This window comes from Eumetopias jubatus, unplaced genomic scaffold (genome assembly GCF_037043125.1).
Source record: "Eumetopias jubatus isolate StellerSeaLion01/CBP00866 unplaced genomic scaffold, mEumJub1_p1.0 scaffold_10, whole genome shotgun sequence".
NCBI lineage: Eukaryota > Metazoa > Chordata > Mammalia > Carnivora > Otariidae > Eumetopias > Eumetopias jubatus.
The window spans coordinates 123,569,368-123,589,029 of record NW_028274816.1 but is presented as its reverse complement, the minus strand read 5'-3'; the positions used below and the strand labels follow the sequence as shown (position 1 = coordinate 123,589,029).

The window sequence follows — 19,662 nt, the reverse complement described above, 5'->3', positions numbered from 1 at the left end:
ATACTATACAATCCAACATCTCTACTCCTAGGTATTTATCTGAAGAAAACAAGAACACTAATTTGAAAAGACATGCACCCCTATGTTCATTGCAGCATTATTTACAATAGCAAGATATGGAGGCAACCTAAGTCCATCAGTAGATGAATGGATAAGATGTGGGGAGGGGTGCCTGGGTGGCTCGGTCGTTAAGCGTCTGCTTTTGGCTCAGGTCATGATTCCTGGGGTCCTGGGATTGATTCCCGCATCGGGCTCCCTGCTCCGTGGGGAGCCTGGTTCTCCCTCCCCCACTCCCCTTGCTTGTGTTCCCTCTCTCGCTGTTTCTGTCAAATGAATAAATAAAATCTTAAAAAAAAAAAAAAGATGTGGGGAAATCGGAGGGAGAGATGAACCATGAGAGACTATGGACTTGAGAAACAAACTGAGGGTTTTAGAGGGGAAGAGGGTGGGGGGCTGGGTTAGCCTGGTGATGTGTATTAAGGAGGGCACGTACTGCAAGGAGCACTGGGTGTTATACGAAAACAATGAATCATGGATCACTACATCAAAAACTAATGATGTATTGTATAGTGACTAATATAATAAAATTAAAGAAAAGATGTGGTTTATATACACACTGGAATATTACTCAGCCATAAAAAAGAATGAAATCTTGTCCTTTGCAACAATATGGGTGGACCGTGGGGGTATTATGCTAAGTGAAATAAGTCAGAGAAGAAAAATACCATATGATTTCACTTACGTGTGGAATCTAAAAAACAAAACAGAAACAGAACAAACTGACGGTTGCCAGAAGGGAGGGCAGTTGGGGGTTGGGGGATCAACGAAAGGTGAAGGGGATTAAGAGGTACTTTCTTTCAGTTATAAAATAAGACTTGGGGGCGTAATGCACAGCATAGGGAATATAATCAATAATGTTGTAACCACTTTGTGTGGTGACAGATGGTAACTAGACTTTTTGTGGTGACCATTTTGGAATATATTTAAGTATTAAGTCACTATGTTGTACACCTAAAACTAAAAACATTAATAAATAAAGGCATATGTGTCAGAACTTGATATTTTTATGCCCTTTTAAAGGAAAAGGGAAAATGATTTATAACAATAGAAAGAGGTGGTTTTGTGTCCAGAAGGTAATTGTTGGATTTTTGGTTGAATAACATTCATAATTATGGTATCAGCACAGCATCTACCATAGTTATCTTTGTAATTGAAGCACATTTTTCATGACTTACCTTTGTCAGAGTTCTTTCTCTGCTTTACTAATGTTCTTCAGGCAAAATACATGCATTCTATAACTTGAGAGAGGTGGAATGCCATTGAAGGAAAAAGGACAACTTACAATTAGGCTATTAAATTACAAAGATTGCCAATATAGCATATTTCATCAAGTCTAAGAAACACTTTTAGTTTTTAACATCTCTGAAATTGGGACTATATCTTATTTGGTGTCTTAAGAGTTGATGGTGGTTTTTCATTTCTTGTGGTACATTAATGATGCATCTTACTTTAGTAAGATGTAGATTCGGGGCATCTGGGTGGCTCAGTTGGTTAAGGGACTGCCTTCAGCTCAGGTCATGATCCTGGAGTCTCAGGATTAAGTCCCACATCGGGCTCCCTGCTCAGTGGGGAGTCTGCTTCTCCCTCTGACCCTTCCCCCTCTCGTGCTCGCTCTCTCTCATTCTCTCTCTTAAATAAATAAAATCTTTAAAAAATAAAATTAATGTAGATTCTATGAAATATTTGTGTCAGATAAATGTTTGTTAAATGAATAGGTCAGTGTATGTATTTGTGAGAGCTATAGACTAAATATTTTATCCCTAATGTTTCCCACATTTTGGAAAATTGTTCTTTTACTTAGGAGTCAACTTGACATTAAAGTGTTTAGTGTTTTTAATAAATTGTCACAAACTTTATTAGATATATATATATAAGAATAATATAAATGTTGCAAAAATCATTTTTATTTGTTTTTTAAGCTTAATAATATTCTTATACTTACTTTTGGATGCTTGTATTCATACCACACATATGGTGGTATAAAATGGCTGTTTTTTCAAAGCTTTTTTATGATGGATTTATTTTTAAAAGTTAGATAGCTATTGTCTTGAATTTGATGTCTGATTTTTACAAGATGATGACATGTTTTTGTTTTTATTTTTAGAGTCTTACATTTAAAGAAAAAGTAACAAGCCTTAAATTTAAAGAAAAACCTACAGACCTGGAGACAAGAAGCTATAAGTATCTTCTCTTGTCCATGGTGAAACTAATTCATGCAGATCCAAAGCTCTTGCTTTGTGTAAGTATTTTTTATGAAAGGCCTTGAAATTACTACACTAACTTAATTTGGTTTAAGTAAAATGCCAAGACCTTGGAGATGATTATTAGCTAAAGAACATTCCTCATCCTTTCTGATGATGCTTGAAACCTAAGACATCTTTAAAAAAAACTAACTTATGGAGAAATTACGTTTCTCTAATACTACTATAGATTTCTTAACCTTTCTTCTTAATTTTCCCTGTCATTAAACTAACATATTTTTGTGAGCTCTTTTTTCTTTGCCTTGTTACCAGGTTTATATAGTTAGACATTATCCTGGGGTGGGGGTGGAGGTAATGAAGCAAACATAAATCCAAGTCCTTTGTCTTGTTCACAGTTGGTTTTTAAATCTCCAGTTGGGCTTGCCAGACCACTTAGCTTTTTTATTTCCCTTTCTTCTGTCATCAACCTATTACCACTGGCTTTGCCTGCAAATACTATATTGGAAGGAGAAGGGGGTCCAGATGGGTGTGGTTAGCACTTAATTATTGTCATAACTCTGCCTTTGCAGCTTTCGATGGTATTTGATTCCTGAGGGCAACACTGTGGTACACAAAGTAGTTAGGAACTACCAGATGTGAATGAGTGCTAGTTATATGAAGTGATTAAAAGCATGGGCTCTGGAGACAAACCAGTGATGTGATTTGGGTGACTTAACCTCTCTTGTGTCTTCCTTTTCTCAAAATGATGATAACAGTTCATGTCTCAGAGAGATTGTTAAGAAGCTTGAGATAGTACACTCATGCTTTTAGGAACAATCAATAAATGCATAATAAGCACCAAATAAATGTCACCTATTATTACTAGTAATAAAAGACAGTTGACATTAATATTAATAATACCCCAAATATGACAGTTTTGTATTGTGAAGGTCATAGGATAATCTTTTTAACCTTTGTTGAAGTTGCTGCAGTCCCTGGAGAGCAGCGCTCAGAAAAATTTCTTACTGCTTTGTTTAGCAATAGGTTTTATAAATGCTGATAAGGTGCTTTCAAATTACTATATATAGGGGTTCATTACTGATGTCCATATTTTCAAGAGTTCTGTGACCCCCTTGAATTTTAAAAATGTACATGAGTACTTTTTCTGCAGAGAAAAGGGAAGAGAGAGAGACACAGAATTCCTAAAGGGATTAGTAATGCCACAGGATGGCCTGTGATATTTTGAATTCTTTAAAGAAGCCCATCCAAATTTGGGAGTTTCATAGAATAAGCCATTAGAATCTGGCATGGAAAATTCCATAAAGTCTTATCAGTGAGACTATGAAAGTAATCAAATCCCCTTTCTCCTCACATCTTTGTTTGTAGCACAAGTTATTTTCGGTGGGATTTCATCATGCATTTGATGGAATTTAATTCACTTCGCTCTGCAGTGCTATACGTCAGGGTAAAGAATGCACCAGAGCCACTGGTGCCTTCAGTGTTAAGTATTTCATTAGTCAAAGAACAAGAATTTAAACAAAACTTGCTGTTTTCCAAGGTTGAAATTTAGCCAGAAGTCATTTAATATTGAAATTATTTTCTTTGCTGCCATCTAGTGGTGAAGCAACTTTTCTCAGCGTAACCAAAGGTAGGTTAAAATAATGATTCACTGTAAATACTTAATTATAGGGACGCCTGGGTGGCTCAGTCAGTTAAGAGTCTGCCTTCGGCTCAGGTCATGATCCCGAGTTCCTGGGATCAAGTCTCACATTGGGCTCCCCGCTTGGGGAAGCTTGCTCCTCCCTCTCCCTCTTCCTCTGCCTGCCACCCCCACTGCTTGTGCACTCTCTCTCTCTGACAAATAAATATAAAATCTTTAAAAATAATTATTTCCTATTTACATGAAGAATTCTAAATTGTAGTAAATAGGAGAAATGTAGGAATAACTATTAAATGATGTCAGTCATGGTATTTTTAAGGTCACATGATTTTATTGTCTGCCATCCCTCCCATCTCTGCCCTAGTGCATACTGCTCTCATTCTGTCAGCCCTCCTCAAGGCCTAGCTTGTACCCTCATCTACCTTCCTGTAAACATTTCTTTGCACTGAAGTTAGAGTTATGGTGATGTCTTTAAAAAGCAAATCTTACCATGTCTCTTGCCCAGCTTAGAACCTTTTAGTTGAAATTGCTCTTGGAATAAAGACCAAACTTCAAATAGACCCATAGGGGCATGCAGAGTCTGACTCCCACCTACTACTGCTGCCACACTTAGCGCCCTATTTTTCTCTTTCTCTTTTACTGTAGTGGTGCTCAATGTTCATTCCATATTACTTATCCCCTTCCTTCATACCTTCTCTTGCTGTTTCTTCGGCTTGTGATATGCTTCCCTTTCCTCTTTCTATGCATAATTCCGGCTCATTCAGACCTGCTTTCACTACCTGGAGGGAGTCTCCCTGACTGTGCTCTAGTAAGGTGCTCCTAGCAGCACGTACCTTGCAGTTCTTCTCTCATTTGCAGTTTTACAGTCGTTGGTCTGCTGATTTTATTGGTCTGTCTTTCCCACCAGACCACATGTTCCAAGCGGGTAGGAAACACATCTTTTTAACTTGCCGTGACTTTGGTATCCAATAAATGTTATGATGTGTGAATGAATCTAAAATTTCATAAAGTAGGCTAATAGTTTTGAATTGCAGATATTTTGGGATGAGGGTTTACCTTAATCATAATGGGAAAGAATCCACAGTTAGCCAAGTAAAATAGGGGCACAAGTTGCATTGGTCTCACTTAAGTGAACCATATAGGGGCGCCTGGGTGTCTTGGTGGGTTGAGCGTCTGACTCTTGATTTCGGCTCAGGTGATGATCTTGGGGTCATAAGATGGAGCCCTGGCCAGCTTCAGGCTCCATGCTCAGCAGGGATTCTCTCTCTCCTTCCCCCTCTGCTCTCCACCCCCCCCCACTGTCTCTCTAAAATAAGTAAATCTTAAAAAAAAAAAAACAAAAAACCATATATTCTTGAAGTGTAAATAGATGCTTCCAAGCTACAGGAAGCATTTTAGTCTCTTTAGGTAGACATTTGCATTTATATACGCCGCTGATTTGCTTTGCTTAGTACACAATGTTTTTCCACAATGAAAATGTACAGGCATCTGGAGGGGTGGATTCCAGCCTTGGATGGATTGGGGAAGATGCTTTATACTAGACGAGAGGGCTGCACAGGGTGATCATGCTGTGCATGTTCTTTGCCTTTGATCAGTTCCAAACCAGAGGTATATTATTTAGCCAGTGTAGTGTTAGTGAAAAAAAATTTTACCTACTCCTTATATTGATATAATTTCTTAATTAAGAAATTAATTAATTCCTAGCTTTTGTTTTCTTTTCATTAGGATTTTCTCTGGACATCATTCACATGAAGGAACACTATAGATGTAGATTAAGTGAATCCTTAACAAAAGCAGTTCTGACTTTTTTTTTTTAAGATTTTATTTATTTATTTGACAGAGAGATAGCGTGGGAGCACAGGTAGGCAGAGGGGCAGGCAGAGGGAGAAGCAGGCTCTCCGCTGAGCAGGGAGCCCGATGCGGGGCTCGATCCCAGGGGCCCTGGGATCATGACCTGAGCTGAAGGCAGATGCTTAACCGACTGAGCCACTCAGGTGCCCCCAGTTTTGACTTTTAAAAAAATTCCACAATTATTGTATTTTATTGAGCTATGGTTCACATACCATAAAATTCACCATTTTAAAATGTACTATTCACTGGTCTTTAGTATATTCACAAGATGGTGCAACATCACCACTAATTCTAGAATATTTTCATCACCCTAAAAAGAAGCCTTGTGTACCCATTAGCAGGCATTCTCCCTTCTCTTTTCTCTCTACCTCCTGTCAAGTGGTAGATACAGTTTTTTAATTGAACTTGCTTTTTTCTCTGCAGAATCCAAGAAAACAGGGGCCTGAAACCCAAGGCAGTACAGCGGAGTTAATAACAGGGCTCGTCCAGCTGGTCCCTCAGTCACACATGCCAGAGATTGCTCAGGAAGCAATGGAGGTGAGGGGAGATGAATTCTAGGCTCTTGAAGGAAAGGTTGTAACTATGCACATTCTTCATGTTTCTTTCATGTGTGGTTTCTATGAGTGATAAGATGTCATTGATGCACATTTGTCAGAGATGGCATTTCTAGAAATGGTATGTTTGTATGCTGTTTTATGAATTCTGTGGAGAAAGGGGTTTACTTGCTTTATATCTCCTGTAGCAGAAACATTATGCAAGTTCTGATACTTAATACAAAACCTCAAAATGTTCTGATTGCAGTTGAGTTTTTGGAGTTTTTAAAATATATATTGAATTTTAGATTGGGATCTAATTCACATATCATAAAGTTTACTCTTTTAAAGTGTACAGTTCAGGGTTTTTCAGTATATTCACAAGGTTGTGCAGCCATCATCCCTGTCTAATCCTGAAACATTTTGTCACCTCAAAATGAAATCCTGCCTTTCTCCATTCCTTGTCACCTCAGCCACTGGCAACCACTAATCTATTTTCTGTCTTTATAGATTGGTTTATTCTAGCTATTTCATATAAATGGAATCATAAAATATGTGGCTTTTTTGTTTCTGGCTTCTTTAACATAATGTTTTCAAGGTTCATCCATATTTGTAGCATGTAACAATACTTCATTGGTTTTTATTGCCAAATAATATTCCAGTGCATGCATAATATGACATTTTGTTTATTCATCTGTTGATAGACATTTAGTATTGTTTCTGTTTTTTGGCTATTATGACTAATACTGCTATGAAAATTTGTATAAAAGTTTTTGTGTGGATATATCTCTTAGGTATGTATACCTACCAGTGGAATTGGTGGGTCGTATGGTTAACTGCTTAACTTTTTAAATGACCAAACTGTTTTCCAAAGTGACTGTATCCTTTTCTCTTCCCAGCAGCAGTGTATGTGGGTTCTATATCTCCATTCTTGTCAACACTTGTTGTTGTCTGTCTGTTGGATTATAGCCACCCTAGTGGGTGTGAATACAGTGACTTAAAAAAATTTTTTTATATTGATTGCTAAATAGAGTTTTATGAAGCTTTATAAATATACTGTTATAAAATTTAAATCAATTTTATTGAGGTATAATTTACATATAATGAAATCATAGAAGATTTAGAATATTTCTAGTCACCCTGGGAAGTTCTCTTGCGTCTTGTGCCCCCAGTCCTTGTCCCAAATACCACTGGTCTGATTTCTGTCATAGATTAGTTTGGCCAGTTCTGGAAGTTCATATGAATGAAATCTTAGACTATGTATTTCTTTTCATCTGGCCTCTTTCGCTCACAAGTTTTTGAGCTTTGTCCATGATATTACATGTGTTAGTTCCTTTTTTTGTTGATAAGTATTCTGTTTGATGATTAAAGCACAGTTCATTCACCTGTTAGTGGCCAGATAGGTGAACATATCCATCATTGTTGAAAGTTGTCTCGTGCCCCCTTGTACTCCCTCCCTTCCTCTCCTCTTACTGCCCTGTCCGCTCCCCTCCTTCCCCTGCAACCACTGATCTTTCTGTTATTGCAGGCTAACCTGCCTTTTATATAAGTGGAATTATAAAGTATACTTTTTTTGTCTGTCGTCTTTAACTCTGCATACTTACCATTAATTCGTCTATGTTACCGCATGTATATTGCTGTATAGTGTTCCATTTTGTGGCCATAGCACAATTTGTTTATTTATTTGTTGAAGGATATTTGTGTTGTTTCTAGTTTTTGGCTATTACCAATGAAACTAGGAACATGTATGTACAAATTTGTACAATGTCTACACATAGGCTTTCATTTCTCTTGGCTGAACACCAAAGAGTGCAAAAATCTTACAATGTGGTCTTTATGAGAGACACAACTTAAATATAAAGACACTGAAGGGTTGATATTTCAAGGATAGGAAATGCCACACAAACATGAACTCAAGAAAGCTGGAGTAATAATACACAAATACAGAGTTTAAAGCAGGAAACATCACTGGAGATAAAGTGGGACATCTCATTATTACAAAATAAAACTCTGACCTTAAAAACAAAACTTCAAAATAAATAAAAATATATGAAGTAAAAGTAGAGATAGACAGTCCAGTTTTAGTGGCATACTTGAGCATACTTTTCTTAAGTCTGGTAGAATAAACAAGCCCCCCCCAAAAGTAAGGATAGAAGATTTGAACAACGTCAGATATGAACTATTTGACATACATAGAACATTGCACTCAGTAAATACTTTCTTTTTAAGTACACCTGGAATATTCAATATATCCTGAGCATTAAGTATCAACAAATTCTAAAGGATTGAAATCATTCAGAATTTTTTTGCGACAACAGTGTAAGCTAGAAATCAGTAATAAAAAGGTTTATGAAATATCAAATGATTACGTTATTTTTTCATTCACACTCTACTAGTAGGAATGTAAATTAGTACAGCCACTGTTAAAAATTGTTTTTGCGATATCTACAAAGTAAACGAATGACCTAGCAATTGTATGTTTACCAAAAGATACATATGAAAAAATATTAATAGCAGTATAATTTGTAATAGCACTCATCCCCCCCACCCCAAAAGACTGGAAATACCTCAAGTGTATCACCAGTAATAGATAAATAATTTTGGTTATATTCATTCCATTGATTACAACAGTGAAAAAAGAATGAGCTACTACTGCTAAATGCAGAGCGTCGATGAGTCAGTATCACAAGCATAATGTTCAGTGAGAACAGCCAAACACAAAAGAGAACATATGGTATGATTTCCTTTATATAAATAACAAACAAGCAGTAATAATCTATGGTGGTAGAAGTCAGTTCAGTGGCTTCCTTTGTCAAGCACTAATGATTAACGGGTATATGAAAAGGGCTTCTAGGCACTGACAGTGTTGCTCTGGGTAATGGTTACACGGAGTTACGTACATTTGTAAAAATTCTTTGAGCTATATACTTAAAAGATATGGTACTTTATTGTTTGTATTGTATGTTTCATTTTACCAAAAATGTTGTAGCATTGTTTTACTCATTGCTTTTATTTGTGTACACTGCTCTTGGACCTATAAATTGGCATACTCCTTGCATTCTTTTTGGAAGACTGACAGTATTTGGCAGAAGTTGAGCAGATATCCATTTTTTTGTCCAAATAATTCCATTCCTGTATTTTTTTTTTCCTGTGAATACAATTCAAAAGGGAAAGGTACACATTCATATATATATATAATATGCTTATTGCTCTGACTTATAATGAGAGAATATTAGAGAACTTAAAATATTCACTAGTAAGAGAACAGGTTAATATTCAATGACAGAATGATATTTCAACTTGGTGAATTATTAAACATCCATTAAAATATGCAGATCACATGGCAGTATGGAAAAATGTTTATGAAATGTCAAATGAGTATACTGTGTTTACAGCTTTGTTAAAATATATGTGGAAAATAAAATGGAAGGGAACATACCAAGAAAAGCAATCATATTAAGGCAGGGAAAAGGCTAACACATTGTCTTTCATTACGTTAAAGTGTTTCTTCAAACATAATTATAGAGAATTTGCCCCTTAAGGTGTTAGTAAATTGTACTTCTTTTATACAATAGTGACAATTGAATATAAATTTGTGTTGGTTTCTCCTTGGTATGAGAGCTATAAACTATATAATTTTTGAAGATTCTCACAATGAATTGAAGTTTTCATTATCTAAAAGTAATTACAATAGTTTGAAATAAGATAATATAGGTCTGGTCTTTATAAGTTTTAGAATTATAAAATGGTCTAAGGTTAGGCATTTATATATCTTTTCCTAATGTAAGGCAGATTATCAATGCAAATATTATCAGTTTAAGCATTTGATTTACTTTTAAGAGAAGAAATCAGTTCTCATTATTTGTTCCAAATAATTATTGGAGTTTTAATAAAAGGCTTTAAAGAGGAGTAAAGAATCACCAAATAGAGTGACCAAAGATTGAGAAGACTATGCACAGCTAGCTCAGTGGTGTCCTTTTGGGGGGAAGCACTGTGGAATTGGAGTTAGGATAGGGCAGGTTTCAAGGAAGAATCTAGTTTTAACTCTTTATACTTCGATGGTTTTAATTTATTTAATAATAGTGTTTTTGTATGTTGTATATTTTAAGTAAATTATTTAATTCCTGTTAATGTTCTGTAAACCAAATTCCAATTTCAACTCTTTTGTCAATTGGAATATTTTAGAATGAATAATCTATGAAGTGCGAACCTGTTTTGCTCCTCTCTCTCTCTCTTGTCTTTGGAAATAATTGATCTTTTCTGTTCCAAAAGAATTTGTGGTGAGCAAGATAACTTCTACTTTGTCTTTTGGCTTTGAAGTAAAATATTGTTGTGTGTATTAATTTTGGTGAGCTCTCCTTACTTAGGGATTAATTTTTTGTTCCATTGAGTTCTTTGACACTTACTGAAATTAGTTTGTGTCTTAAAGCAATTTTACATGTATACATTGCTCCTCTGAATTCATCAGTCATTTAACTGTATCCCTGTATACCATTTAAAGTAGGAATGATAGGAATTAAAATGATTTGATTCTACATTTATTATTCCCTAGAGATTTGGGTTCTTCAGACTTCTTTTCTCTTTTGCTTTATACTGTGTGTTAGGACTGCAATTAACTAACTCGATTTACAAAAAAACTTTTGAATAACTCTTCTCTCTCTTTTTTTGAAATTCAGGCTCTGCTGGTTCTTCATCAGTTAGATAGCATTGATTTGTGGAATCCTGATGCTCCTGTAGAAACATTCTGGGAAATTAGGTATATGTACTTTTATTTTTTAATTCAATTTAAAATTTTATTTTGTATTCTTTTTGTTTACATATTAACTCTGTAGTACTTAGTTTATTATAAAACTTTATTTACAGAGGTTTTATGATTTTATATTTTATTTGATTTGAAATTATTAATTAGATTACTTCTTGTTTTAACTGTAAGAATTGCTGTCACAGCAATTTAGAAAGTAAATTTTAAAACATTGTGCTAAATTTTATTACCCAACCATGAGTACTGTTACTTGATATATTCTCTTCTGTTTCAGATTTCTATGTAGTTACAACTGTGTTTTAAATTGTTTGTTACAATTATAAGCTTAGAGTGTTAAAATTTTGTAATGTTAACAGTTTGTTTTTAAAACTATGGTCTTTCATTAATTTCCCATGAAACCAGTGATTTTGATAGGTAAATTAATAGTAAACATCTGCCTTAGAAGGTAAAAATATATATAGAATTTTATAATTTATTTCCTGCTTATGTAAATTCTTATCTTTTAAAGAGCACAAAGACAACATATTGAGAAAAATGGCAATGTGTAAGCCTCAGGTTTTGTCATTATCTCCTCATAGAAGTGGCTGCACTAAGTCACCTGGCAGCTGAGTTAAATCCTACACAGTGTTCTTTGATAGTAATATAATATGAATTACATATGTAATTTAGAATTTTCTGGTTGCCACATTACAGAGAATAAACAGGTAATATTAATTTTAATAATATTTTTAAACCCAGTACATATATCTAGAAATTATTTCAATATGTAATCAATATAAAAGTTATTGAGATATTTTACATTCTTTTTTTAATCAAGTCTTCAAAATTTGGTTGTGTTTTACACTTTGAGCACATCTCAGTTTGGGCAAGCCACATTTCATATGCTCAGTAGCCACATGTGGCTGGCTAGTGGCTACCATGTTGGACAGTGTGGCTGTAGAGTAGGGATCAACAAATTTTTTTTCTAAAAGGTCGGATAGTAAATATTGTAGGGTTGGTGGGCCAGATAGTCTCTGTCAGAACTATTCAGTTCCACTGTTGGAGCATGAAAGCAGCCAGAGATGGTATGTAAATGAATGGTATAGCCATGTTCCACTAACACTTTATTTACAAAAGCAAATAAGGCCTGGATTTGGCCTACAGGCAGTTGTTTGCAGATCCCTGCTCTAGAGCACTTGGTTTCCAGACAGTCTTTGCTGTGCATGTTGTCTGTCATTTCTTCTTGAGTCTTTGCAAAAATGGGATGTGTGGATGAAACAATTGGGAGTTTGGGGGGTTAGAGGATTTAGAATTATTTGCTTTTTTTTTTTTCAATTTTTTTTATTATGTTATGTAAGTCACCATACAGTACATCGTTAGTTTTTGAGGTAGTGTTCCATGATTCATTGTTTGTGTATAATACCCAGTGCTCCATGCAATACGTGCCCTCCTTAATACCCATCACCAGGCTAACCCATCCCCCTGCCCCCCTCCCCTCTAAAACCCTCATTTTGTTTTCTAGTGTCCATAGTCTTTTTTTCTTTTCTTCTTTTTTTTTTAATGTAGTCTGTAGACTCATTCCCTTTGATTTTCATGCTGTTAACATTTTGATAACCATTTCTCTAAAACAAATCTTAGCTTCTCTAAACTTGTATGCCTTATGAGAGAATGTCATTCTTAGGTACTGTTAACTCTCTGTGAGGTTATTTATTGACGATACTGATAACAATGAACTTTATGTTATTGCAGCTCTCAAATGCTTTTTTACATCTGCAAGAAATTAACTAGCCATCAAATGCTTAGTAGCACAGAAATTCTCAAATGGTTGCGGGAAATTTTGATCTGCAGGAATAAATTTCTTCTTAAAAATAAGGTAAGCAAAATGACATCTTTAAAATGGAAGAATATTTGGGGGTAATGGGAATAGATTAAGAAAATGTATATTAGCCAAATTAAGTCCTACTTTAGTTCTTCCTGCTTACAAAGTCTTCAAGGGAAATATATGTGCCAGAGGATGATGGCTGACAAGCCATCATGGCTGAACATTTTAAAAATTATTCTGAGCCTTTGTCCTTAAAGCTGCAGTCCTGATAAGTTCTAGTTGAGTTAAGCAGGACTCTGTGGAGTCTAGGTCTAGGAGGAGTCGGGCTGCTATAACCAAATTAGGTTGAGAAACATAATTCCATCTTAAGTTTGTGCATAAGGCTTGAATTTTATGGCTTAGGCTAGTCCAGAGAACGTTATCTATGAAGAAACTGAAGGGAAGAGGTTGGGGGTGTTTAATCTAAGTTTATTTATATTCCTGCCATAACAGTTTCACCTCTTCGAATATCTGAGTATTCTTCCCTAGGGTTGAGTGAAAAGTTTTGATTCCTAACTGTTAAAACATGGGGACAGGGTTTTAGGGGGCTAGAGAAGAGCTGTAGTCAATTAAAATTTTTTTCTGTTCTGTCAGAATTTTAGGAGTACTTGATCCAATGAATTTTTATCCATTTCTAGAATCATAGCTACCAAAAAATCTTAAATGTATTAAATTCATGCTTTTCAGTGTACCATGTGGCTTGTTAAATATTTTGTTTACAAATGGGCTAATGGTGAGTTGGCATCTGGGTAGACTTGTCTGTGGTATAATTCTCCAGAGTATAAGCATTAGTAATCTAGTTATCAATCTGTAGTAGTCTGGTCAGTAAAGTTATCCTTTCAGCATACTTGGCATACAAACCAGTGTTAATTACTGGTCCAGAGGAACTTAATCTCAAAAGAGTCAACTTCCAATTATCCTAACATGGTACAGGATAAAATCTTCTGGGAGAAAATCTTTCTCATTTATAATCAACTGAGAAGTACATTATATTTTTCGTATGGTAGATTTATGTTGTTGATGTTTTACTTCTGTCCCTGTTAGATCTAGAAATGTTAATTTTGCATTTCTAGAATCTGTTGTTCCTGATGCTTTGAAGGGTGAAAAGCTAAGAGGAGTTTCAAAGACATTGAGCAAACATTATTTGTACTACTGGGTTTCTAGTGCATATTCTTCAAGTTAAGGGGTGGGAGTTGGGATGAGAGGTTTTCCAGGATAGTCTCAAACAGGAAGACAACTCGTATTATGTATTTATTTTTCTTGGTTTTCAGTGCTTCAGAAGGCTTACTTATTTTTTCTTTTTAGCAGGCAGATAGAAGTTCCTGTCACTTTCTCTTCCTTTATGGGGTAGGATGTGATGTTTCTTCAAGTGGAACTACCGGTCAGATGTCCATGAATCATGAAGAATTACTACCTTCTTGTACTCCTGGAGCCTCTCTTCGGAAGGGAAAAGGAAACTCATCCATGGTAAACAGCTTCTTTTGTAGTTTTCCTGTGTCATTGTCATCTGTGCTGTATATTTTTTCCTGAATGAACTTTGGTAAATTTCAACTAGATAATATAGCATGGTAAAGAACTGCTTAGATTCTGGTTCCATTACTGCTCTTTGTGGAACCTCAGGCAAATTCCTAACATCTCTGTGACCCAGTTCATCAACTTTAAAACAGAGATAATAACAATTTATGCCCCAGAATTATTGTGAGGATTAAATGAGATCATGTGTAAATAGCACTTGATTATTTTGACACTTACAAGCTCTGGTAGCTATAATTATTATAAACCTCTACTGCATAAAGGAAGACCATTCATATCCCAGAAGTTTAAACGTTGTACCAACTACTAAAAATACAAATTTACTGGGAGATAAAGCATTTTGCTTGATGTTATAGATAAGCGTTTATATTTCTTATTTGTGTGCATAATTCTTTCTAAAAATCACAGTAAAGGTCAATCAGAGAAAGACAATTATCATATGATCTCACTGATACATAGAATTTAAGAAACAAAACAGGATCATAGGGGAAGAGAGGAAAAAATAAAACAAGATGAAACCAGAGGGGGAGACAAACCATAAGAGCATCTTAATCATAGGAAACAACCGGAGGGTTGCTGGAGGCAAGGAGGGTGGGAGGGTTAGGGTAACTGGGTGATGGCCAGTAAGAGGACATGTGATGTAATGAGCACTGGGTATTATATAAGACTGATGAATCACAGACCTGTACCTCTGAAACCAATAATATGTTATATGTTAATTAAAATAAAATAAATAAAAATAAAAATCATAGTACAAGTGAAAATATTAAATCATTACAAAAGAGTTTCTTTTATAGACCAAACCTTTTTTTTTTTTAAATGGTGTCTTTACTGTTAAAAACACTATTTCTGGCATTTAGTATACAGCTGCCAATCTAGAGAGTACATTCTTTAATCCGTATCAGTAGAGATAAATATCAGTTTGCTTTTTTCATGGGAAGGTCAGCAGTATGCATTTGCAGCCTTGTTGTAGGGTGGTTAGGTTAACTTTCCTAATCTTTGCCATTATATAGTCTGCAGGAATCTTGTTTATATTGATATTCCCCAGAAGATCTTGCTGGTCCACTTTACCACTGGCATTATACTGTTAGACTTGAAAAATCAAGAAGTACAGACCCGAGCTTTTTCATCCCTAATTTTCAGTATAATCTTCTGTTGAGGACAAAACAACAAATAAGCAGTACAGGGTTTACTATTGACTATGTTAACTGTGGAATTTATATTCATTTTGTAAATGAGGATTTCTTTTGGAAGAATGTAATCGAATCAAGTATACCTTCTACAGCAGTATTTAGTTCTTGTTTGTGCCCTCATTTTAGTCCTTGTTGCAGTGTACTTTATTTCTTCCCCCCCAGTAGGTAGATAGAATTTCTTATTACTTCCTTTGTCATTTATAATTGAGTTAGAAGTGCATTGCATTTTTCATTCAGTAGATTTATGCTGTGGATGCGTTTTACTTGTGTTTGTGTTGGCTTAATCTGCATTTCTAGAATCTGGAATAGGAAAATACCTATTTGATTTGAAATTGGACAAATAGTAACATGTTGGTCTAAAGAATCTCATTTCTCATTCAGACAAGACATTTAGGGGCTTGAAAATTGCTGTCATGATTGCAGGGGAAAGCTTTTGTGGGTTATTGTATGCAGACATATGTGGTACACAGTGTGTTGCATTGTTGGATTTTGTAAATAAAACTACCTGAGTTGCCAACATAATACCTCCCATCTCCACTATCCCAGGATAGTGCAGCAGGGTGCAGTGGCACCCCGCCGATCTGCCGACAAGCTCAGACTAAACTAGAAGTGGCCCTGTATATGTTCCTGTGGAGCCCTGACACTGAAGCTGTTCTGGTGGCCATGTCCTGTTTCCGCCACCTCTGCGAGGAAGCAGATATCCGGTGTGGGGTAGATGAGGTGTCAGTGCACAACTTCTTGCCCAACTATAACACATTTATGGAATTTGCCTCTGTCAGCAATATGATGTCAACAGGTAAATGTGGATAATGTTCCCCACCCCCCATTCCATTTGCCTTGAATCACACGACATCTGATTGTGCTAGGAATGTAGGAATTACTTTGTAAGCGTTCATTCAAATAGCTAACCTGAAATCCTTTTCTACACAGGATAGGGTGAAAGTAAATAGCATTTGAAATAAATTGTTAACATCTCACTGAGCTTTTAATATGCGGTACATTTGTTTAAAAACTGGCCGTATAAATTGCTGTCAGTTACACATTTTATAATTTACTGTGTCTGAACTAAATATAGTGAAGTTTTAAACACTGGCACGTATTTTGAGTAAATATAGGTGGGAATAGCTATTTTATGCTGTGGACATTGTAGAGTCCAAGTTAAATACCTTTCCTGTGAAGTTGGCAAAAGGAAGTGTTCACCTTTATCCTTTGAAGCATCCATTCCCCTCCTCCTACTCTGCCTTATGGGTTGGGCTTGCCACGTTCTCCTTGGCAAGCAGGGCTCTGAGTGCAACAAGTTGATTTGCTGTTGTCTTTGCTTAGGAAGAGCAGCACTTCAGAAAAGAGTGATGGCACTACTAAGGCGCATTGAGCATCCCACTGCAGGAAACACCGAGGTATGCCCTTAGCAACAGAAACAGCCCTCCCAGGCCCCCACCCTCAAATGTGGAAGCCTCGCGTGTGTGTGTGTGTGTGTGTGTGTGTGTGTGTGTGTGTGTGTGTGTGACCAGAATAGCTTTTGAAGCAAATCTAAGATATGTGCATATTACAAGTAGGATATTATAATATGTACCAAGTTTGAGACCTGTCTCCTGCTGATTGATTTTTAGTTCTAGGTTTAAAGTTGCTTTCAAGTGGTAATTGCCTTCATTTTAGGCTTGGGAAGATACACATGCAAAGTGGGAACAAGCTACAAAACTAATCCTCAACTACCCGAAAGCTAAAATGGAAGATGGCCAGGTGAGTTTGTAAAGTTGATTTTTGTCTTTTTTTTTTTTTTTAAGATTTTATTTATTTATTTGAGAGAGAGAGAGAATGAGAGACAGCATGAGAGGGAAGAGGGTCAGAGGGAGAAGCAGACCCCCCGCTGAGCAGGGAGCCCGATGTGGGGCTCAATCTCAGGACTCTGGGATCATGACCTGAGCCGAAGGCAGTCGCTTAACCAGCTGAGCCACCCAGGCAATTTTTGTCTTTTAAATGATCTGCTAGACATAAGTATTTCACCTCAATAATCTTTTGAGTCACTGTTAGTATAATATGTGTATAGTTGTCGTAAGACTGTTACTTAGTTATGGTTCATCTAAAACTGCACTATTGTAGCCACTAGTCACATGTGGCTACTTAAGCTTAAATGAAAATTTAAATTAATTAAAATTAAATACAGTTAAAATTCAGTTTCTCAGTCATACAGTAGCCACATTTCAAGGACTCATTAGCCACATGTGGCAATTTGCTGCTGTACTGGACAGCACAGATATCAAATGTTGCCATTTTTGCAGAAATAGTGGCCAGCACGAGCTAGAGATGATTTATGGTAGAGACCATTCCTTTACCCTTTTTCCTTCTCTTTCTCCATCAGTATTTCACGGAATTTTCAGGAAAGGGACAACAAAGGTAGAGAAAATAAATTAAAATTGAAACAATACATTTTACCATTAGGTATTCTAATTAAGGGATCTGGTGGGCAGAAGATTGAACCCATAGGTTAAGTGAAATTTAAAAATTCGGACATTTCATTCAACTATTTTCATCTGTTACCCCAGAAATTAATAATTAATTGGTATTTGTGTATAATCAATTTGTAATGGCCATATATTGTTCTCATTATTAGGTGTTTTAGAAAAACTGATTAGCCTCCCATTGCTTTTCTCTTGTCATACTTAATTAGAACAAGGAAAAAAAGTTATGTTTTTGTAAAGCAAAAATATTTACCTAATGTCATTTGGAGAGGACATGTGGCCTTAGGATGAAAGCTTTTTTTGCGGGAATAACTGTTTGATTGAGATATAATTTGCATACCATACAGTTCACCCATTTAAAATGTACTGTTACTTTTGGCCACCTTTCTGTGCCACCATAATGGTATGCATGAACATCCTGGCAGATGCTTTCCAGAGCATCAACAGTGCCGAAAACAGAGGCAAACTCAGGTTCTCATTAGGCAATGTTCCAAAGTCATCATCTGGTTTCTGACTGTGATGATGAAGCATGGTTACATTGGTGAATTTGAAATCACTGATCATCACAGAGCTAGGAAAATTGTTGTGAACCTCACAGGCAGGTGTTAGACAAGAGTGGAGTGATCGGCCCTAGATTTGATTTACAACTCAAAGATCTAGAAGGATGGCAGAATAATTTGCTCCCATCCTGCCAGTTTTTTTTCATTGTACTGATACCGGCAACCTCAGCTGGCATCATGGACCATGAAGCAAGACAAAAACAAAGTATATTTACAAAGTTGCACAACCATCACCCCAGTTTAAAAAAACCCACACCCTTGAGCTGTCATTCGCTAATCTCTCTCTTCCCCTCTGACCCTAGGGAAACCACCAGTCTGCTTTCTGTAGATCTGCCTGTTCTGCACATTTCACATAATTTGATTGTTTTTTTTTTTTCACTTGGCATAATGTTTGCAAGGTTCGTTCATGTGAGTCAAAGAAGTTTGATATTCTGGGTTGGGTATATGAGTCTATGACAAAAATATATTAGTGCCTCTTAAAAAAACGTACGTGGTAATCTTAGGTTTGGACTTTATTTATTTCTTTATTGGAATATAACATACATACAAAAACATGTATAAATCTAAGTGACAGTTCAGAATAATAGTAGGTGAACATACCTGTGCAACCAGCACCCACATCAAGAAATAAATCATTACCAGGGTGCCTGGGTGGCTCAGTTGGTTAAGCGTCTGCCTTTAGCTCAGGTCATGATCCCAAGGTCCTGGGATCCTGCCCCACATTGGGCTCCCTGCTCAGCGGGGATCCTGCTTCTCCCTCCCTCTCTCTCTCTCTCTCTCTCTCTCTCTGTCAAATAAATAAATAAAATCTTTAAAAGAAAATAAAAAGAAATAAATCATTACCAGCACATCAAAACCTTCATTGTGCCCCCTTCCAATCACTAACAACCCAAGAGTAACCATTATGCCCACTATTAAATACAATAGTTTTCCTGTTTGTAAACTTGATATAAATTGAGTGCTAGAGATACAGTCTCTTGTATCTGGCTTCTTTCACTCAACATTAGAGACTCATCCACACTATTCCATAC

General features: G+C 36.0%; 1 protein-coding gene across 5 annotated transcripts in view; it reads left to right on the top strand.

The window, feature by feature from the left end:
- The window catches only part of NF1 (neurofibromin 1), a 276,151-nt gene that overhangs the window by 107,696 nt on the left and 148,793 nt on the right, over positions 1-19,662 (top strand). For 4 of the 5 annotated variants that reach the window (XR_015769362.1, XM_028109132.2, XM_028109131.2 and 1 more), the window contains exons 13-20: positions 2,165-2,299; positions 6,175-6,288; positions 10,961-11,040; positions 12,775-12,898; positions 14,192-14,353; positions 16,159-16,408; positions 16,936-17,009; positions 17,269-17,352. Coding sequence is in view for 4 of the 5 variants with exons in the window: in XM_028109132.2 (XP_027964933.1) it covers positions 2,165-2,299; positions 6,175-6,288; positions 10,961-11,040; positions 12,775-12,898; positions 14,192-14,353; positions 16,159-16,408; positions 16,936-17,009; positions 17,269-17,352 (1,023 nt within the window). In the remaining variant the exon portion in view is untranslated. The remainder of the gene's footprint in view (positions 1-2,164; positions 2,300-6,174; positions 6,289-10,960; positions 11,041-12,774; positions 12,899-14,191; positions 14,354-16,158; positions 16,409-16,935; positions 17,010-17,268; positions 17,353-19,662) is intronic. The other variant, XM_028109129.2, reaches the window with a different exon arrangement.